Source organism: Calidris pugnax, unplaced genomic scaffold, assembly GCF_001431845.1.
Source record: "Calidris pugnax isolate Ruff unplaced genomic scaffold, ASM143184v1 scaffold28, whole genome shotgun sequence".
Taxonomy (NCBI): domain Eukaryota; kingdom Metazoa; phylum Chordata; class Aves; order Charadriiformes; family Scolopacidae; genus Calidris; species Calidris pugnax.
In genome coordinates this window covers 941,128-963,871 of record NW_015090842.1, presented here as the reverse complement: position 1 = coordinate 963,871, position 22,744 = coordinate 941,128, and the positions used below count along the sequence as shown (strand labels likewise).

The window sequence follows — 22,744 nt, the reverse complement described above, 5'->3', positions numbered from 1 at the left end:
CCATCTCATAAAGAGATTCCTGGTGATAAATGCTGGGTGTAAAATAAGAACAATAAAAAGAAAACCTTAGAGAACCATTCAATATTGCAATAAAGCTGACTTACATTATCCCTATAGGCAAACTCCATGCTCTAGAGGTGGTACTAATGTCCCCAACTCTCAACACATGTTGGAACATCTTTGTGGAGGAGGAAGTCATTGATCAGTGAGCAGCATCTTCAAGGATCATTTAAGGGGGAAAAAGTAAAAGGTAATATTTTCTAAAATATATTGAAATGATTGTTCATTATGTTTATTTGGCAATCCTGCTGCTCATACTAAGGTAGTGATGTTTTTATTTCTTTAAATTACTGAAAAAACTCATAAACTTCACTTTAGTCTTTCCTTCTCCCATGAGTTTGAAGTGCACTTGTTGCCTCCTTCATGTTCCGAGTCTACTGCTTCCACCATCCAGGTTCTGCTGCAACTCACTGGCAGTTTGACACTTCCATGCTTATCACATGGAGAGTATTAGTCTGTGCTTTAACCAGATTTGCAGTGTCTAGTGTTAAATAAGTCACAGTCAAATGCTGTGAAGTGTTGAGCTGGTACAAAGACATTCTACTGGTAACAAAAGGGTATTTGTTTTCAGGGAAGTAGCTGCAACACTGGATGTTGTGCCCAACGAGGTACCACCATCTGTTCTTGCACAATAATATGGAAGTGTGACTTTAATATCAACTGTCATAAACGTGCAGCTATTTTGACAAGGATCAAATGGCCATATCTGATCTGGCTAAAGTTTGTAGTGGTGGATGATCTGGTGATGCACAGATTTGGTATTAATGGATGTGACACAATGTCCTAATCTTGAAAACTTTTCCTCTAAATCTGGACCTACACAGATGAAGGTGCTGATGCTTTGAAATTCAGGTTATGCTTTTCAGCCTACCCTTCTGGTATCCTTTGTAATTCCCTATGTTCTTTGTGTGTATCCTTTCCTGCTGACACGTCCATCCTGCCTCCTTAAGATGAGGCCTCCTGATGAGCTTATCTGCCTGGCATCGGGCTTGTAGTGACAACTGTGATACCTTTTCAGACACGTCACCAGCAAGACTTTCATAGGGTCAGAGAGATGGTTTCTTCAGGGGGAAAAAAAATTGCAAAAATGCCTACATTGTTTACAGAAGTTGCCTTAAAAGAACAGAAGCACATAGGCAAATCCTTATACATGGTGTTGCTTTTAATCCTGGTGTGGATGTGATTGAGAGCATGCTCTGCCAGTGCCAGGGCTGTGTTACAGGGTGTTACATCTCTGCCTCCATGTGTTTGTCATCTCTGACGTTCTCAGAAGAGTTCTTCTCCATCTCTGTCTCACCTGACGTGCTGACATAATCAGATATTGCTCATATGTAGTGGTTTAGGATCTTTTGATCTTGGGCTTAGGCCAAGAACACATTCCTGTAGCCTATGTGAAACCAGGTAGAGGATAAATCCCCAGTAACAACCTCTCTATTGTTTCCTTAAGAACTCTTACTGGTGTCATTGCCATATTTGTTATTTCTCATCTGGTCCCTCTAACAAATTCTTTTGATTTGAGGCATATAGTATTATGCATAAAAATAGTGACCATATTTTCCAGTCCTCTGCAGTCACTCTGTGTTTATCCTTGAATGTTCCTGAATATATTAGGACATGCTTATTTTGTTATGTTTTATTTATGTTTTGAGAAAAGTAAAATGAAAAAAAAAAAAACCCCATCTAACTGTAATCAGTATATTTTCATTTGACTTGTTGAGACCTGCACCTATTTCAGTTCTCGTCTCCTCTGTCTCTTACATTTTCTCGCTGTTTGGTGGCTGCAGGTTACTGGGGTTAGGGGGTAGGACCTGGATGTAGTGCTCAAAAATTCTTTGACCTTCAGTGCCTCCCTCTAAATAACTTCAGCATCCTCCCTTATTTTAGGATGTATACCTGAAATTGCACAAAAGTAAGGAGGAATCAGTAAAAGAGAAGGAATTAAACATCACAATTAAGGATAACCTGTTTCCTTAGCACATTGAGATTTTGATTTCAGGTAAATACAGTTTAGTTACAGAGAAGAATAAGGAAAAGATTAATAGTAGTAGCTTCTGTTCCTTCAGAGTTTACATTCTTTCTGTCCTCTCTGATCAAGCTGTAAGGCTTCCCTGCTGTCTGAATACAGGTTGTTTTTTTTTTCTCTTAGATGTGCTGCTTTATATGTTTGTGCTTCCATTTTCCAAGCCTCCACATACCTGTGGATAATGTTGGTTGGTGATGGCTTGGCTCTGTTAGAGACAAACCACTAAGGATAATAAAAACACTATTTAAGGATGATTAATAGCTACCTTTCAGCTGTTTAATTACCTAGCTTAGAGACAGAATTTTGGAAACTGGATTGTCTGGTTATATATTTTTTTGGTCAGACCTCTTCGCAAATTAGTTCTTTCTTTTTGCCAAAAAGTATGAATTATGTGTGGGTTCCCAGACTTACCCACCTGGTTGAGAATTCTTAGAGAAGTGAGGGTTTTTTTGTCATCTTACATGACTTTCATAAAAAAAGCACTAATCGTATGAGTAGGGTTAAGTAGGATTCTTGAGAAATTATTTTTCTACTTGACGAATTCTTTTGTCCTGCCCCAAATCCCACCCACTTGCATAAGAGCTTTGAATCAGCACAGAAAATGGGATCAGACATTTTGGCCTGGGTTACACGTAGATTTTACATGGATACTACTATTTCTCTGCCTCTCCTGTGTTAAAATAATTATACCAATATGACGCCCTAAAATGGAGCTATTTTTTTGGGTTTCCCTTTAGGGATATCAAATTAAATTAGAAAGTAGAAGTTCAAAACAAGCAAAAAGGGCGCCTTTTTTTTTTTTTTTTTTTTTTGCTAAGTGAGTAGTTAAGTTGTAGAACTCTTTCTTTTAGGACATTGCAGGTTCAAAAAATTACTTGAAAAATTAATGGGAAAAAGATTTCATCCTGATCTGAGAGAGAGACAGATAAGATCCTCTAATGTAGGGTGGTCCTAGGCTGTATGCTATCACTGCATGCTTTTTTGCTTTTTAAATAGTGTTCTAGCAGCGCCTCCCACTACTGCTGTTAGAGAGAGAGGATATATTACCCAGTATGGCTTTTCTTAGCTTTTTATACAATTATATAAATATATAGATATTTATTACAGTGCACTTTGTATGAAATAAGTTAAATTCAGTGTAGTACCCAAAACAAGCTGTGAGTGGTTTTGTACCAGTGCATTCACACGGAGCTTATGAATCTTAAGTTGAATTTTTGCTAAAATAATGAGCTTGGCTTTTACTATGGAGGGAGCAGGAGGAGAAGAATGTTAAAATTTGTGAAACATTTATTCAGAATTTTTATTCCTTTAGATTACGTTACAGCTGCATTGCTGGTTATCTGTTCTTCTGCTGTGTCCTGTACTGAAAATGGCTATGTATTTTGAGGATTTTTAATCTGTAAATTTTGGATTTATTATTTGGTACAGCAAGTCAGCATTTTATGAAATTATTTATGCATTTAGTTAGACTTAAAGTGAAGCTTTTATTTAAAGGACTCAAAACAGAAAATTACAGCTAAAATGATCCTACTGTTTCTTTTCCCTGGGATCACTAGGTTATCTCATACCCCTAGGAATCTCTAATCCTAATCATCAGAGCTAGTGATTTGTTGTTTGCACTATCACTCTGTTTAACAAGCTTTTTCTTCAGTTTTTAATACTTAAAGTCTGTCTGGGGCTGTGGTAGCCCACCCCCCCAACAATACCCGCAGGGTATTTTTGTACCCAAACAACCTCCTCAATATTTTGTGGTGTTGTGTCCCTCATTCTCTCTCTCAAGATTGGGTTTTCCCTTTGACAGTGATGTGAATGCTGTATTGATGGAGTACTCTGCAGGCTGAGGCCACTGCTCTATGGCAGATGTACCCCCTTCTTAAGCCCCCCCACCATGAGGTTGGGACAAGTAAGTTCAATAATTGCCATTTCTGGCTCCTCAGGATGCCAAGGCCCTTAGTGCATTAGAGTTGTTTCCCCTTTGTGTTTAGTCAGCCTGAGAGTTAAACGCTGTTGCTCAGTTTAGAATGGTTAATGTAATAATATTAGACAAAGCACCTATTGCTTTCTCTGGATTTCATGACCTGCTTTCTGTAGGGACAACCCATGGAGTGTCTTGGGATGTAGAAATGGTGCTTGTCTAGTTTTGAAGGGGAACTGCTCTTCCTTTTCCCCCCAGTTTTTCACCCGTTAGTCTCTAGAAGTTCCTGTACAGTCTAATTCTTGAGCGGGAACTACTTACCTGATCACGTTGTACTTAATTATGTTGTACTTGATTTTACAGAGGTTAAGGTGTTTTACATGTTTCACTGCTGACACCGGCAGCAGAACTATAAAATAATCAGTTTCCCTTGTGCTACTGAAGGGGAGGAATGGAATTTGGTAAAGAATTGCGTAGTTTGGAAGGCTGCAGCAGATCAAGTGGTGGTTTTTCCAGTGCCTGGGTTTTCCCGGTGGGAAAGGTTGCAGAGGGACTGGGACCATAGTGGTTCTGTTGAGGTGAAAGAGGAAGCAGGTTGAGCCTACCGTGGTAAGTGCCATCCAAGGTGCTTGCATCTGGGGCTGATACTGCATCACAGAACTTAAAGTTTACGAAGTTGCTCCTGGTTTTAAGCTGCCAGCAGAGAGGGCTTCTGCCGTTCTGGCCGACCCATGATTAGGACAAATAGAGACTCACAATGTGGTCTCCCAGTGTTTCTGCTGAAGGACAAGATAAATTCAAGCCCTAAATACATGCTGTTTAACTGTTTAAAACCAGTTCTTCAAGGTTTTTCTGTTTTAAGTGTAAACATAAAGAGATTTTGTACAGGCACTCAATAATTTATCACATCAATAATCAGAGTCAGACCTAATGTTTTACAAATAATTTTTTTATCTTTGATCCCAATCCTGTCAATCCTCTTAAAGTATAAATTATTAAAGTAACTTTTTGATTCTTTGAAAACCTATCTGCAAAGATAGTATTTCTCTTCTGCTTCTCAAATAGGGCAGTACTCTTCTTACGATTTATTTCAGCTTGTTTGATCAATAAAATATAATTAAACTTTTAAAGTGCAGCCGAGGCAGTACCTTTCAGATAGGTAGGCAGATGATAGCACTCTTCAGAATTTTCACTTCTTGGGACCTGAAAGTTTTCAATGACAAGGTTTAGGTGCTTTTATGTTTGTAAAAAAACAATCTTGTGCTAGTGACACATATGCCAATATCAGAATAATATCGCTGAACGTTTTTTCCCTCAAGGTTTTTGGAACTTACATACAAGTTCTAACTTTCTAGAAACTCTATTGCAATATCTGAAACTTTTAAATAGAATACAGTTTATTTGTAACAAAAATATTCTAACAGCCTTCCTTTGCATGTGGTCACATACGCTGCAGATCTTTATGAAATGCTGATTGAAGCATGGTTTGCTATTAAAGCTTACAAATGTGTAATTAAGAATTAATATGCAGGTGGGCTTTGTTGTATTGTTCTCTAAGTTCTTGGCAGATTGGAAATGTGCTTACTTTGGGGGTGGTAATCTGTGATCCTTCATGTTTTTCATATGGGATAGTGTCACTCAAACAACTGCTTTAGTAGCATTTGATGCCTCCAAGGATGTGATGTGTTGAAGCTGGTTCCTGCCACAAGCCATGGAAGGGTTCCTGCAACCAGTCACCGGTTCCTGATGGTCTTGTGCAGCTCTGGTGTAGCAGAGATCTGGCAAGAGCACCTGAATGAACAACCTGGCCTTAGTTACATCTTTAAAAAATACAGAAACTCAAATTCAAGGGGAGAGATCGGTTAATATTATAGCTTGGAGCCCTGCTCTGCTCCAGCTCCGTTTTTGTTGTTAACCTTGATGGTGTTTTTATCATAGCTCTAGGAAAAGTTCAGAATTACATTGCTGAAGTAATGTTAAAGACTTGAAGCATATATTTGTTATCAAAAATGTCTAAATTTAACAAATGTATTATTTAAAAGCAAGCAACTTTTCTCAAATTACACATTTCTTCATGTTTTACTTTTCAGTGTGTGGGTCCTTCCTGCTGTAAATGCAGAATTTTGGTGAAAAACTACAAGATGACCATGTTATCAAACTTAAAACACATTAAGATCATCACCTAAAAGTCAGAAACAAGTTCAACCTTTTTTGACAAACGACAGGTGATAGAAGTCTCTTGATAAAAATAAGATAATTTTTTTTTGTTTGATCTTAGTTTTCTCTTTGGGTTTTGCATTTCAGTATGTATCTAAGTGTGTTGTTAAGTGTGTATGTCCTATTGCAATGATCAGGTGGTGCAATTAAGTCCAGAACCTCTTGCTCAAAGCTGGGTCAACGTTAAATTCAGACAAGGTGGCTTAGGGCCTTGTCTGGCAGAGTCTTGGAAACCTGGAAGTGGGAGAGTCTACAACTATTTTGTGCAAAGCGTTCCAGTAATAATTTATCTTCATAATGAAGAATTCTTCCCTATATCCAGTCAGAACCACTGCTGTTTCAGTTAATGAATTCATTTCTCATTCTTCTTCCAGGCTTCCTCAATAAAGAGTCTGACTCCATCTTCTCAATAACCTCTCCCCTAAGCCTTCTCTTCTCCAAGATCAGGAACCCTCAGGTTCTCCTCATGCAGGTCATGTGTTCCAGCCCCAATAACCTTCTTGGTGACTTTTCTCTGGACTCGGGTTTTTCCAAGTTTTTATTGTGCCAGGCAACCCAAAACTGAGTGTGTTATTCTAGATGTGGGCTGAGTGAAGAGCAGTTGTCGCCTCCCTGTGTGGTTCCTGTTGATCCCGTTTTGCTGTTGATACACCCCCTGTGCCATTAGTCTTTGTTATTACCAGGATGTGGTGCTGGATGGAGAGGAGGCTGATGAAGAGGATGTAGGACAAGGATCTTTAGGAACCAGGCATCTTGGGGAATGGTCCTTTGATTATGGATGGATTTCTGGAGTTGAATAGGCAGAACAAGCCATATAATGGTTGAATTTGCTTAGAACAAAGCCTTTAAAATTAGGAAAACCTTTATTGTGAAAAAAACCAAATTGGTGATAGTTCCTCGTTATGAAAGGATTGTGTGTGTTCAGGGAAACTGGGAGCTCTAGTTTCACTGCTGAAATTCAACAAATTATTATTTTAACAATTATTCATTCCTACCCTTACCTAGAGTACTCGGCAGAATTTTCCATCTCAAACCTCTTCTCTGGATACTAGTTAATTAAATTTCACTTCTTACTCGCATTTTATCTTTCAGACTGGGGTTTTTTGGTTGATAGCTTTGCTTACACATGTTTGCATAATAAAACGGTGCATGCTCAAATAGGTCTTGATATTGCAAGTCTGACTTGCAGAAATAGCTCCTGCCAATATGAATAGTCCCAGGGACTTCAAGGACTTAATTTGCATGAGTAACAGTTGCAGCGTTGGGATCTTAATGCGTGTGTCTGCTTTCCATTATACGTTCAGCTTTCAGCAACTTCGGCGGAGTTCCATCTCTATTACAGAGGGCATCAAGAAATATTTAATTTTTTTTTAGCTATAAAGCAAAAATCAGTTAAAAAGCGTGTATGCATACTGCTAAAATCCTTAAGGTAACGTGTACAATATGGAGTCAGTGATGGCTTAAGTTAGTTTATGAGATAACAACTTCAAAGAATCATTAAAAAAATTAATATCAGAAATATATGACACAGAGAATTCAGCTCTGGGAAGTGTGGGAATGATGTACTGTAGTGATGTAATAAAATATACATTGAAATAGACACTGCAGATAAAAAAAAAAAAATTAAAAAAGGCAGAGCTGGGGCACGGGAGAGCTGGAGGAGACAGACATTGTCCCTGTCACAGGCCGGGCACACAGACTGTCAGACATGTGTATTTCTGGTAGTGTTTTGCATACTCCTTAGTATTTCCAAATGTTTTTAAGTCTTGGGTTCATCCAATGAAAAACTGATGCCATGTAATCAGAGTATTTTTTATGGTGGAGCAAGTGCAATAATCCACACAACATGCAACTGCTGATTTATTTTTTTTTGTATATGTAAAACATATATGTGTGTGTGTGCCCACACACTGAGTTTTCTGTCCAGAAAACAGTCAAACTGGGACAAGTCATACATGTGTCTTTGTAGGACCTTAGATGAGTATGTATATTCGTGTATCTACAAATTTATATTCAACACTTTGTAATTATTTTGATGAATATCGGAGTTCTTAAGTGTTACCCATATTCTTGTTTCTGTAGTTTAGGTAGTTTTTTTAATATATCAGTTCAATAGATGGCAGAGTGTTTGCTTTTTGTATAAACTCAGCACAAAGTATCCAAATTCCAAATAACTAAGAATAGGTCTTTTAGCAGTAGTTGGGGGACAACTGGTGGTTTTAAATAACTGTTGTTGATATGACTTTATTTCCTCATATTCAATTAATAGTGTGATGTGTTTTTCTTTCCTAAAGAATTCTAATTATCAGTAATATGCCAATAGTGTAGGCTAAAGTGTGCAACGGTGTCTTTGGCCAGAGCCTCACCCCACCCACACTGGGGTTAACCTGCACTAGTGCTTCTGGAAATAAAGGAATTGCTCTTGTTTGTGTAAAACAACTGAGAACTCGGAATTGTCTCATGCTCTGTTATGCTCCATTTTAATATACTAGGATAAACTGCAGTGAAGTTTTTAAATTCTAAGTGGTTAAAAAAAAAGCTCTGATTTCTCTTCGAAACCTTAAAGTGTAGTCACACCCCTTCTCAAGATGTCACGAATGTAGCACCGAAGCTGTGTAAATACACCACCATGGGGTTTTCTGTTCAGAAAAATGGAGTTATGACTTCATCTTCTTTAGAAGTTTGGGGTTGTTTTGTGGGGGGTAAGCTAATTCTCTTTTATTTTGTTTTTTCTTCACTTTAGCTAAAAAACTAGGAATTACTGACGTGCCAGCTGAGGTGGTTACTTATATTTCTCACGCAACACAAAGCAGATTAAGAACGGTGATAGAAAAGGTGACGGTGATAACCCAGCACCGCATGGAGTCGTACAAGGTAGGTGTCCAGAGAAGGTGGTGTCAGCATTTCTGTGTAGAAATGTATGTTTTCATAGAAATGGATGTTTTCATCCACCTGTGCTCAAGTGCCTTGGATGGAACTTCTGTTAAACTGTCTCTGCTCACCCCTGGATTGCGACCAAGACTCTTCATTCCCCGTGTCTCCTTTTTTTGACCAAGGTAACCATCGATTGGATCAAAGTTGCTCCAATGGATAGGAATCTCCAGTAACTGTAGATTAGGGCAGGGCATGTCACTGACTCTAGGAACGTGTCCTTGGCTGTAACAAATACTAAGGTTCTACAGAAGCTACCAATTTGTCTTAAACCAGCAACTGAAGAATTCAGCTGTAAATTCTTCCCCCTAATTGAACAATGATGTTCTCCTTAAAAAGAACATTTTGAGATAAAATGCTGCTCCAATTCCATTGTTAGTGGTTTAGGGTTTTTTTTCTTTTCTATTGTTAGTACAGTGGAAAGATTTTAATGTGTAACACCTATATTCTTCTTTAAATGCGTAATCTTGATGAAAATGCATGTTTTCATAAAACATTGTTTTACAGGATGATGAGTGGTACGAACAAGCTACAGACGTCCGGTCCCAGTTGAAGTTTTTTGAACAGTTGGAGCGTTTGGAAAAGCAAAGGAAAGATGAACAGGAGAGGGAAATCTTGCTAAAGGCTGCCAAGGTATCTGCTTTACTCTGTTGTTTTTTTTAAAACTACTTAACAATTCATAGTCTTTAAACAATTGTTTAATTTCTTGAAATCTGTTTTATAAACACATTTTGTTCTTATAACAAAAACATACTGTTGTGACATCACACTTTTAATTCATTAAGTCCTGCTTTCTTAGCTCTGGTGGCTCCGGACCCGCCTGACTGGAAGCTCCTGCATTTTCAAGATACAGCTCTGAATCCAAGGAGATCTTGGCAATGCAGGAGACCATGGCTAACCCTTCCAAAATAACTTGGTGAAATAATTTTCACAATTGTCTTCAAAATTTAATAGGTGCCAGGGTTTCTGTGCCATTTGAAAATCACAGCCCATGCTTCTGGTGTTTAAACACGATTCAGTAAATTGTTACTCATTTTCTGATGCTTTATACTTTACTACTTGAGGTTTTTGAGGCTTTTTACTTCTTGAGTTTCTAGACTTTTCTTTAAAAGAAAAATTTCGTTTATTTGTTTATTTTAATTTAAATATTACATGTTCGGGTCCCTTCTGTATAACTGCGTTATTTAATTGATTCATACCTGGCTGTGGCTAACTCTCAGTTAGTGCAGTAGGATGTGATTGCAGAATCTGTAAGCACCCAGATGGGTTGGTTTTGCTTCAGGAAATGTTTTAGGGAGAATGAGAGAGAAAATCAGATGGGGAGACAGAATTTTAAAACGTTAGGTTTCAAAAAAATATTTTAAATTTCTGACATTCTGAGGAAAGTCCCTATCCAAGCTAAAAATAATTGTGAAGCTACGCAAGTGTCTTTAAAGCAAAACAGCAGTGTTATTTGGCTTGATAAATGAGAGAATATTACAAAATCTTACCTGGGAAACACTTGACAAATAGAAACTTCATACCATGGGCTTAAAAGAATAATGCCTGATGTTTGCATTCCAGTGACACATTTTGGGGGAAGACAAAATTTGGGTTATCTCCTTGATATGTGAATGTATAGTGGCACGGGCCCTGTGTAGAAACACAGGCGTAGAGTGGGGTCTCTTTAAAGGAGGTATTTGGGAGAGTCACCCCTGTGGTTCCCAGTAAGGCCCCACTGGTTCCACCTGCACGGGAGCAGAGATCTTCCCAGTCTGTGGTGGGAGGTGATGGGAATGGCAGGAAGAGCTGAGGAAAGTCTGCAGAAAGGTCAAAAGCCAAACTGAAATCACTGGAGGAACTTACGTTTACATTTGACGTGGTGTGTGTTGTGTTTTGTTTGAAAAAAAACAACCACCCAATAAACCAAAGCAAGAAAGCACAGGTCTGTCTGTAGTAAACCTTGTGGTCCTCGCTGCTTTCATAGCTATTTCCAAAGCCTGGCAAGTGCTGTTGGTGTGTGTCAAATTGAATGAGGTTCTGGGTCTGGGCTAATAACAGAAATATTTCTGGCAGCAGAAGCAATAGGAGTTTGTAGCTGATTCTTTTTCTTTTGTTTGGTTTTATTTCTGTATTGTGCTTTCTGCACCAAGAGGTGCAGCTTGGGGTTGCCCTTGTTTTCAGAAAATCAATGATTAGTACTTCTATGATATAATCTATAATAAAGTGCATCTTTACTAATTACTGTGTTAAATCATCTGCTCAAACTGACTAAATGTATGTTTATTTTCTCATCAAATTCAATTTGAAAATTAATTTCCAATATATACCTTCTATTAGGCTATTATTTTGAGTTGTCCCACTAGACAAACCTCTCTAGTTTTTGGGGTCTTAAATTCAAGTAAGATTTGTTCTGTAAAAAGAATAATTACTTAAGTGAAAGGAGAACTATGTTAGGTGGTGTTTGTAAAGTTAATTAACATTTCTGGGTGACAGTGATTGTTATAGTGCTATAGGCTGAAGGGCTGTGTTATTGGGGAGAGATAGCTGGAGTTTGGGAATGCGGATTTCCCGGTCACGCCGATTCCCCGCTCCCCTCCCTTCTGAGCCTCCCCGGGATGGAGGGCAGCTTCCTGCATGGACAGTTATACCTCACTTCTGAGGAGAGGAGAGCAAAGAGGGGGTTACTGCATTGAAATAATTTTCTGAATTTTTTAGAAATCTGTTATTTCAATTTTAATGATTTTTGAATAAATCTTTTTTAGACCTGTACTCTCGCATTCCACCTCGCTGTGGTCGTAGCTCTGAATAGGGTTTTACCCTCAGCTATGCTGCTTTTAACTTTCACTTTTTATTAACAAAGCTAATGTGAAAGCAAAGTGTTTCATGTTGCCAATTTAATTTCTTTAATTAAAAGTGAAAGTTATAAGCTGGTACAGCCGTGGGTGAAGTTCTAATGTCATCAATGGGGAAAAATAGGTTTAAAATTGAAACTGTTGGCACAGCAGTGGCTCTCAATAGTACAGCACCTGCAGTTGTGACTCTTAACTTTATTTAATGAAAAAAGATTAATTTGAAGCATTAAAGGACTCCCAGTGTACGTACTGGGAAGGGGGAGTAAGAGCTGTAAGTGCCATAACTGGGGTCAGATGTTGCTAAATGCCAGAGTCTTATTTGGGAGGAGAGACCCTGTGAGACATTTCGTAACACAGGTTTAACAAGCAGAGACTTCAAAATTATTATAGATCTAACAGAAAACTTTTTTTGTTAGTGGGACAAAATGTAACAACGGTGCAGCTTTGACATTGCAAATTACACCAAAATACTGGATAGTGATGGTAATGAAATGCATCGGAGGGACTGTTAGTCTGCCCATCTGCATACGGGCTATCTTCCAATTTTAGAAGTAATTTTTGGATGTATTTAAGTATTACTTGAGTTATAGATATCCTTATTTTACAAATACTGTTGCTTTCTAGTTTTATGAAATACAAAATCCCCTTCTTAACACTGGACTATTAATGTGTAATTAGATGTCTGGCTGTGGCATTCTTCCTTAACGCGGGCGAGGGGAAAAGCTGAGGTTTGGAACATTAGGGAGTTTGGTAACATGGAAATGAAACCCCGTATTTCTAATGTGTTTTGAATACACACATTTACCATATGCTGCTTTTCATACTTTGAAAGTCTAATATTTCCATAGGCCTGATGTGATCTGTGCAGTTTTCAGATAAATAAGATAGCAGGTCCTCTAACACAAAGCACTTTCATTCTTAACAATTAAAATATCAGGCTGTCTGGTCTAATAAAAGTAGCTTGTGTTTGGGAGAAACGTTAACAGACCTGGGTTGGTGAATAAATTCTCAGTCGCAGACAGCATTTAATGTATTCAAAAGTATGTTATCTGGTTAGGATCAGTCCTAGGTTTCTCTGAAATTACTATGGGAAGCTGCCTTGCTGCTGAAGGTGTTTATTCATCAACATGAAAATATATTACGTAAACCCAGCTCCCTTTATTTACAGATCTAGACCTGAGGAGTGGAGAGGGGAAGGGAGAGGAGTGGTGATAAACTCCCTGAGTTGGGGGTTCTGGGAATGGTGGGGATTTCCGAAGCTTTAGAGGAAGGAGGAATCTGCAAATTATAAGATTTTGGAAAAACATGTATCACCCAAGAGGTGAGATACAGCATATTAAGACTGGGCTGTCAGAGGGAAAGGAGGAGGGAAGGCAAACCCAAAAATAGGAGATGACTTCAAAGAAAAAATATAAACCAAAATTTAAAAAATCTAGAAATGCTTAGTCGAAGCATTGAATTGCTTTGATGAAACTAAGTGTAAGATATTAAAATAATTGGTGAGTAAAAATGGTGACAGCTAGACAAGCCCTACAAGAGCTGAGCAGCAGGGAATTGCTCAGCCCCTTCGGAGGCAGGGGCAGGTGTTCACGTGTGGAACGGAGTGTGAAGAGCAGCCAGTGACATTTTTAAAGCCCATCGAGGCCCCTCTGTGAAGCTTGACATTTTCGGTTGTTTGTATTTGCTGTAATCTGTGTGGCTCAGCATTGAAGAAGCCTGTTATCATTTATATTACATCATAAAGAGAAGTATTTATAAAATAGTCAATGTTTATACTTTTTCCTTTAACATGTTTTAGTCTCTATATGCTGATGATTTCACTTCTGAAGCTTACTGATCTGTAGATGGACGTGTGGCAGTCGGCAGGGAGGTGTTTTAGTCCTAACAATCTGTTTAAAAAAAAGTCTATTAAAACAGAATGGTGTTGCTTATCCTAGTAACACCACATTCAATGTAAAGCTGGAATTTACCTGTTTGAAACAAGAGCCGCCCTGGGCTCTCTGGAAAGGCCATTTGAGGTGTGTTCAATCAAAACCTCATTGCATTATTCTAAATGTAAAAGTAGTTCTAGCTTTACCTTCAGTCTGGGTTTATATCTGTAGTATCACCTGGTATTTTAAATCTTCATTACTGAAAAAAAATTCCTGTGTTTAATATGAGTCAGGAGCTGAGTGCCTGATTTCACCTCTGCAATAATTTTTATTATTTATTTATAGTGAATGAGCTGGAGGTTTACACAGAGTAGATCATCTGCTTTTTTGCCTACTTTTTGGGTCTGCTATTTCAGATTATCCTGAAGTCCAGAATTACTTTTATTTGATCAGTTTCTGAGGGAAAAAAAAAAAAACCCCAACTTCTAAATGTGTTATTTTTTTAAATCTGTAGCACTTTCAGAGTTTTCCCTTCACTTAAGGATGCCAGGAAGTTGCAGTGTTACTGTGCATCTAGTGCTCTAATTTTTCTTAACAGATCTACATCGTGTTTGGGGTTATTGTTATGTTTTCCAGGGTTCTCTCACTTTCCTGTAGAACCTTGGTGTCAATATGAGAAGCCTGGGTGTGACTCTCCCAGGACACATTTGGCAAAAAGAAAAGAAAAGAGGCGGAGAGGGATTGGTAGGAGGGGGCATGGGTATCCTTATTCCTTTGGGAGCTGTGGGAATGAGACCGCTTCTGATCTCAAAGAAACCCCCAAATAAAACAATTCCATCTCTTAGGTGTTGAGGACAACTATTTTCCCTGGATGTCGCAAGTTTTATTGAAGCTTCTTACAACTTTTTATGCAACCTTTTCTGCACACTGGCCAGTCATGCAATTAAAACGTATAATGCATGTATTATCAGCCTCTCAAGGCTTGAATTCCATCAGGTTGAGGATGCTTATGAGCATAAATAAGAATTTAATAATTTTAGCATATGGTTGTAAACCAGTCTGTGTCTGAAGAGATGTACTATTACGGGTTGTTATTGAAATTAAACAGTGATTTTTAATGGGGTTTTAGAGCTATTGTTCCTGGTTTTGAAGGAAAAGATGGAAGTCGCCATTTGGCAGTATTTCTCCAGTTTTAAAAATGACAACATTAATATTATTAGTAGTGCTTGACTGAGTTAGAGTTTTGTGTATTTCTGTGCTGTACTCCCAGTAAGCTCATACAGATTGTAACATCTTTATTATGAAGTTCTGCTTTTCCAGAGGGTGCTTTACAGCTGCTTTCTGCACATTCTCTACCAAGAGCTGAATAAAAGCTTGGTTGCAAACAGTGAATTATTGTAAAATAAGTGACTCTAAGGAATTTAAATTTAAAAGTTCAGATAATGGAAAGGGTGTCACTTCTGCTCTCGGATGCTTGAATTTGTTTGTAGCAAACAATTGAAATCTAAACCTGTATGGAGACTTTAGGACTGACAAAAACATGGGTTTGGTTTTTTTTTTTTATTTTAATTTAAATCTGGGATAGATGTTATTTACAACTGAATATTTAACAGTCTTTTGGGTGAGGCCTACGGGTTTGAAATTGCACTTCTATGAATTGAAGCATCCCATCTTGACACCTTGTATCCTGTTCCCCTTTCTTTGCTATTTTTTAACTTACTGCAACAGATGAGGGGTTCTTAAACCATCTGTTAACCTTTTTTCCCCATTTTTTTTAAACGTGTAGAGTCGCTCAAGGCAAGAAGACCCAGAGCAAGCCAGACTGAAACAAAAAGCAAAGGAGGTAAGCAGAGCTAGAGATCATTACACTTGACATTTCAAGGCTTGAACATATTAATTTTTTATGCCTTGCTACTTGTATATCGTTAATAAAAATCTGACTAAAAACTTTTTAGGATGTATTTGTTGCTTTGCCTTTGATCTTAATGTTTGCAAACTAATACATTAATACATGTGAAGCCTAAGGAGATTTTATAAGAGAATATTTCCATACATTACATTTTCATTTCCATTTTAGGTAGCTGTAGCTTTTGTTGGGTTGTTGATGACAGCAGCACTAGATTTTGGTGGAAAATGTATGCCTTTGTCTTTTTGTAAAATGTCACTTTCTAAGAAATGTGCTACTTAACAATTTTGTTCTGCTAAGAGTCTTTCAAGTAATGTAATTGCCAGTCATTTTCTCTGCGGTGTGGTTCAGTGCACTATTTACTCATCAGTCTAAATTACAAGAATCTAAAAATTATTAAATGATTTCAGATGAAGTTTTGATATGTTATTCTAAGAGTAACAATTTGTGAGCTACTGAGTGCCTTAATTTGCTGTAAATGAGTGACTGTCCTTTGCTTAAGGCATCTTATGGCTTAAGATCAGGTTGTAACTTAAATCAACTAGAAAGACTAAAATATCTATCAGTTGAAAGTCATTCCTGTTTAAAAAAAATGAGTGACATTGTTTGCAGCAAACTGATGCTGGTTTTTTAGCCAACTTCTTTGGATTCTATGTATTAGACGGTAATAATTATACACTAGATGATGTAATATATACAGAAAAATGCATATAGCAAGTTCTTTTGTATTGACCGGTTCTTCCAGTTTGTTTCCCTGCGAGCAGTGTTCTGTAGTTCCGTTAGCTATACAGATTTTATATATATAACAGTCAAAAAAAATCCAAGTACGTGGTTGAGTTTTATTTGATTTCTTTTTTCATCATGTGATTATGTAGTAAGATTTGCTGGAATGAGTTCTTGTAAACATTAGACCAGGCCTTAGTGTTTCCAGGGTTGGGTTTGTCGAGCAAGTATTCAAATGAAAGAGAGTAATCAAGTTATTTGGCAGGAAAAGAGCCGGAATATTAATACTACTCGAGTTTAATACGTAGCCAGTGTATGCAAAGGAAGAATCAGATTTGTGAAAATAATTAATGGCAGGCAAAACTCGCCGTCGAGCTGAGAACCGAAGCTACCACGCTGCTGGGAGACAAAGCAGGCTGGAAATCAGCGCCTTTCTTCCTGCCACACTATTTGCATTCATTGGCATTCTTTTTTTTGGCCATTGGAAACTTGAGGAAGCGAAAGTAAACAACGGGGCCAGTAAGGACACATTTTCTGGTAGTCGGAGTGAAATAGTGGTTCTCTGGGTAGCTGGGATAGAAGAGTGGTGCTCCAGCCAGCGGTGGGAATTCGGGGTCTACTGGAACCTGTGTCTCTCACCCACTGGAGGGAGAGAGGCTGTGCAGGCAAGGGAATAAAGGAGAGGGGATGGAGTGCATTCCCAGTAATGGGAACAGGGGGGTTAGTAAAGAGGCAGCAAGTATTTTGGTGGTCACCTACATTAAAAATGCTTAGATCAAACTGGAGTGTGATTGTAAGGCAGCGGAGTGCCCGGGTACGGTAATGCCTTTGGGTAAGGGCAGAATGAGTCCCGGGTTCCCTCTCTGGGTGCTTGGGTAAGGGCAGAATGAGTCCCGGGTTCCCTCTCTGGGTACCCGAGCCCTGCCTTTTGGTACCTGAGCCCTGCCTTTTGGTACCCAAGCCCTGCCTTCTTTCCCACCCTTCTAATGAGATGCAGGATGTGCTGGCACCGTGCCTCGCTCTCAACTTGGCTTTCCTTCTACATATTTGAAACCATAAGAAATATAAGCATGTCTCTTTTTGGTAATTAGGCTTCTAAAGCTCTTTCTTCAGCTAGTTTAGAGACTTTCGCCTGAAATATTCAAATATATTTAATAAAAACATATTCTTTTGCGTTAGCTTTTGCGAAGGGGAGGGGGAAAGTGGGACTGGCAAGATTTTAGTTTAATATTCTTCTTTTTTTTTTTTTTTTTTCTGTGGTGGATGCTGTATATATGCTGGGAGGTGGGACTGGCAAGATTTTAGTTTAATATTCTTTTTTTTTATTTTCTGCGGTGGATGCTGAATATGTGCTAATGTCTCAAATTCTATTGGCACTGCCAAAATAAAAAATAACCAATTTTGTAGCACAGTAGGTCAATTAGATAGAGTGTCTTTGGCATGGCTTTGTTATTTGAAATTAGAAGCTTTGAATCAAGTCCCACAAAAATGTAAAGATTTCAAAACTCCACTGCCAAGTGGGCTACACTTAAATGTGCCTATGACCCACAACTGAGAGAGAAGTTGGATTTCTTCCAGGTTTTGCATAAACTGATGGATATAATCCTGTCAGATTTGATAATGAACTGGATTTGAAGCGGTGTTTCCGTGATTTCCGTGTCTTGAATATTGCCTGAAGACCTTTATTGCTCAGATGTTCTTCTGGCCAGTGGTGAAGTAGCTACAAGGGAGTGATTTAAAAAGCAGAAAGAGGGCATCCAAAAAACGTGCAGCATTTTTTAGCTCGTGTTACTGGGTTAATGATACAATATCAGACAGTTTGTTCTTTCATATCAGAAAAGCAGCTGATAATTTCATCGTTATGTTCTGCATATGGATAATGCTTCAGCCTTGTCTTGGCATCCAAAATAAAGATACCAACAGAAGGATTATGGGATGAAGAGGGAAGAAAGAAGACTAGCAAAGGATATTTATTCCAAAACATTCTTCTTCAGGGCCGTTTTGGAGTCTTTCATTCCATAACATTCTGGTTTTCTTCCTAATTTAAAAATTAAAAAAAATAGTTGAATTTTTTTCACAGAACTTCCAGCATTAAGAAGTCCCCTTCTTGCTTATTGGTGTCATCAAGAAAATGTACAGGGAGATCACTGTGTCCTTTGAACACCTTTAAAAATGAGTTTAGTACAGTGAAGATTATTTTATCTCTTGTTCTGTAACTCCATTTGTCAGTCTTGAAACTGCTGTGCATGTTACTGAAACCAAAGTGGCATAAATCAAGTTTAAATTGCGTTTAAATACTCCCCCAAAGACACAGAAGGTCCATGTGGGTATGGCCTTACTGGGGAGAGGAGACAGGACAGGAGGTTTCGTTCACACCCAGAGCAGCCTGTTCCAGTGCAGTCGGCGCAGAGCCCTCCTGGTTCGCTGTGACTGACGGACTTTGCTTTAGCATTAACCTGTTTCAGACAGACTGGAGTGCGAGCAGTGGAGAGTGTGCCTGGGGGTTTATATTGCTCAAAACTCTCTCTTTACTTTCATATTTGGAAACTGGTGCAGCTTTTTGTCAGTGGGAATTATATGGTGGTTTTAATGGTAAACCTATTTAATAAACCAGTGAAAAATATTTTCCATTGAGCCTATGTCAGGGAAAAATGTTACTCCTTACATTGTTTTGTAACATAAATTCCAAAATGTTTGACTCTCAGTAGAATTTAAGGTAAGAAATAGCATCGTTTATGAGCAGTGTCGGCTCCGTATTGTGTGATTAAAGCTTTTAAAGTCAATTTTTAGAACAGATTGATGTAGTCTGTTGGAAGCAGGGGAAGTCACAAATATAAGTTAAAGAAATCATGAGTTCTCTAATTTCCATTGAAAGGGTTCATAAAATAGGACATAAAACAGGCCATATAACTGATTGTGGGAATAAATCGAGGTTAGGAATAATTAAATCAACACTTGGTAATTAATAATAGAAATGATTTGAAAGAAAGGTGGGGAAGGTAAGATCCTAAACGTCCTTGCTGTCACAGGTGTTTTTCTACATTCGGTGTCTGTTGGCTAAAAATCTTTTAATTTAAAAGTCAAGTAGCTGAGTGTGATCCTGAAAGATTAACTTGGTTAAAATCTCTGTGTCATCACCAACCAAGAATATTGCATAATAATAAAAGCTTAAACCAAACACCCTAAATGTCTGGGTGTGTATCCAGGGCCTGGAGCAGCTGAGATAACGCTGGGTTGAACCCGTGCTCAGGAGTCCTCCTTAACCACGCAAGGGAGAGCTCAGCCCTGTTGATAGTCCTCAGAGAAGCATTACCTGTTTCAAGGGAAGCCAGCAGACTGCCCTTTTCAGACCTCTGTTGGTGGGATAAAGTCCTTTATCCATCTTCTTAGGGTGTGCTCAAGTCCTTTCACAGTGGTCTGTATTTGGGGGGCTGCTGACGTGACTGTTTGCTGGCCAGGAGCTTTGGGAGCCCCCGGTTGTGGCCCAGGAGAGTAGGGGAGGTGCTGTCCCTGCTCCCCGCTGGACCAATTAGATTATGAAAAGAATTTTACTCTAAATAATTTCTTGTCACCACGTTAATATTTATTTATCAACTCGGTAGGAGTAGTTTCTTTTAAAATATTCCAATAATAGTTTATTGCAGTTATTGCTGCTTTCATAAGGTGTTACTGAAAATGAAAAACAAGTGAATAGGACTTTGTTTTGTTTGGTAAGTTCATATATTCACCTTTTTAGCAAAGCCAAAGTCCTTAAAGACCGTGCTGCTAATGCAGTATCTCTCGTGACGAGGAATCTAAAGAAGTTTTCTATGTTATCACGCCTGACATAAAAATATCGATTCAAAAGCAATAATCTTCTCTTAAAAAGGTTTCTTCTAAAACATTCCACTGAGAAATGGAGCACTTGAACAGAAATAAGTTTAAATTAAATTTCCAGTTAGCTCTCTCCCCCGCGTGAGGATCGGTAGGTGGAAGGAAGGCGAAGCCAGGAACGCCATACCCCATTAGTGCTGGTGTGACGTTTGGGCAGTGATGACTCCTCAGAACAGAGTCCTTTCGTAAGTAGTTTTGGACATCAGGTCACGGGCTCTGGTGGCTGCACAGCAGGGACACCGGCGCTCTGTCGGTGTGTGCAGAGGGGGGGTAACAGAGTCGCTGTGTTTGCACCCCCCCGTACCACGGGTCTGGTGTTTGTACCCAGAAAAACGCTTCAGCAAAATGCTCCGACTCCTCTGGTGCTGTCTGAACCACATGCTCCACCGCCGCCGTGGATTTGGCTTTAGAGTATGAGATTTTCCTGAAATTGTATGAAGTTGTTGCAGCGACCTCAAATGTTAGCACGTTGGGTAGTGGTCCTGTCTGTTATCAGGCAAAGTACTTCCATGACAATCCTGCGGCGTTATCAGCCTTACTGCTTTTATCTTAACTGCCTCTTTTTTCCTCCTTGAGTAGATATTACTTCAGATGAACAGATATATTATGGTAACAGTCACAAACTCTGATAACTGGAGCTGATTATGAACTCCTGGGAAGGAACAGGAGAGGGATGGTGTTGTATTTGCATATGCAAATGCTGTTGCTGAAGAAACAAGAAGATCTATAACCAGTAATACATTAATTGCATATGAATCTCAGTGTGTAAATCTTCAAAATGTCATATTAGTTTAAAGACAGTGGGTTTTGCTAAAAAATTGCCTGTGTTTCCAAGGGTAAGGTATTACCCTGCCATGAATTCTCCAAGTCCTGGAGAACTTGAGGCAATAGTTTTATTATTCAGCGGAACTTTTTGGGTGTCTCTGTGTAAAATCAAGGACTGTGACACTCCCCAGCAGTTTCCCTACGTGCAGAGCAGAAGTGGTGGTGGTTGCTTGGCTGAAGATGAAGCTTGGTGTTACCCTGCTCTACGGAGTCAGAAACTGGGTAATGGGAAAGTGCCAGGGGGCCAAAGGAATGGCCATCATATTTTCCAACTGAGTCAAACTGCTTTATTTCTGCTTAGGTAAAATGTATATTAATTAGAGTTGAGTCAAGAGCTAGATATTTTTTTTTTGGTCTTTTCTCTAACCCAAGCTTGACCCAAGATTACCTCATTAGTCTAGCAGAAATCTAAATTAAATCCAACCCTGTCCAACATAGTAATTTCCTTCTACAAAATCGTGCTGGTGGAATTCCACAGTGATGCATGATTTCAGTGTACATACACTGCTGAGCTCTTGGTTAGTTACAGGAATGCTTATTTTTTGTGACTGATGATAACTCTTGTGTTTTGCATTCTAAAAGCAAAGGCTGTTTTACTGATATATGAGCTAAATGCACAGCCTTTCTTAAGTAACATACTATTTTTATACTTGATAGATCTTTATAATATAAACTAAGAACACTCTTTTTATGTTTGCTTATACTTGCTATCTAGAAAACAAATTTTTAGAACTTCATTTAGTCCCTCAGAGTGATGTACAAATGGAATGCAAGGTGCAGGAAAGCAAGCTGTCTGGTCAAGCGTCGTTTAGTGTTGAGCTGATGCCTCCTGGCAGGGTAAAAGTCAGTCTGGAAGAGGTGTTTGAGAAAGAGCAGCCCTCAAATTAACACGGCAGCGGTGTAATTTCCTTGGATTTTGTATGACAGATACAATGGTACCGATGCAATCCGCTATTGGAGACATTAGCAGCTATGGACATGAATGCAGTCCAGGAATTGCTTCATGGTGCTACCAAAGGGTTCCTCTGTGTGTCTCTGGCAATCTAAATCCTATTAATCTATTAATTCTATCGTAGAATGAATTCCCTGAAGTTGGTGTCTGACTCTTCCACTGTAGGGAGGTAATTTTCCACCACCCTTTAGGTCCCCTGCAGTTTTCCTTCCACGTCTGTAGGAATAACCAGTGCTCCTGCTGTTGGATTTCCAGGCACTGCTAAATAACTTGGGGGTGGCAGCCCCATTGTTCTAGTCGCTTTTGGCTGCCCAGACACCAGAGCTCGGTGAAGATATGAGGGAACTGTTTTGTTCCACCTCTGGGGTGTGGGATGTGTGATGAGGATGGTCTGGCTTTGCCTCTCCTGGGTATTGACAGCTGCATCCAGCTGTTCTGGGAGAGGCGGTGAGGAATGTGCGCAGTGGTACTCCCTCTTCTAAATGATTTATTTTTTTAAAAAATTTCTTAATTTCTAAATATATATGTATGTGTATATATGTATCAGCTTAGTTTCTGCAAGGAAGATGTCAAGACTGAATTTCCAGCTCTGTTTCTCTGGCACAGTGGGGAAA

The 22,744-nt window shown here is 38.8% G+C and overlaps 1 protein-coding gene across 1 annotated transcript in view; it reads left to right on the top strand.

The window, feature by feature from the left end:
• LOC106888297 (transcription initiation factor TFIID subunit 4-like) overlaps window positions 1-22,744 on the top strand; it is a 120,665-nt gene that overhangs the window by 41,783 nt on the left and 56,138 nt on the right. Inside the window, exons 11-13 of the mRNA XM_014942418.1 lie at window positions 8,959-9,089; window positions 9,654-9,779; window positions 15,638-15,694. Of these exons, the coding sequence (XP_014797904.1) occupies window positions 8,959-9,089; window positions 9,654-9,779; window positions 15,638-15,694 (314 nt within the window). The remainder of the gene's footprint in view (window positions 1-8,958; window positions 9,090-9,653; window positions 9,780-15,637; window positions 15,695-22,744) is intronic.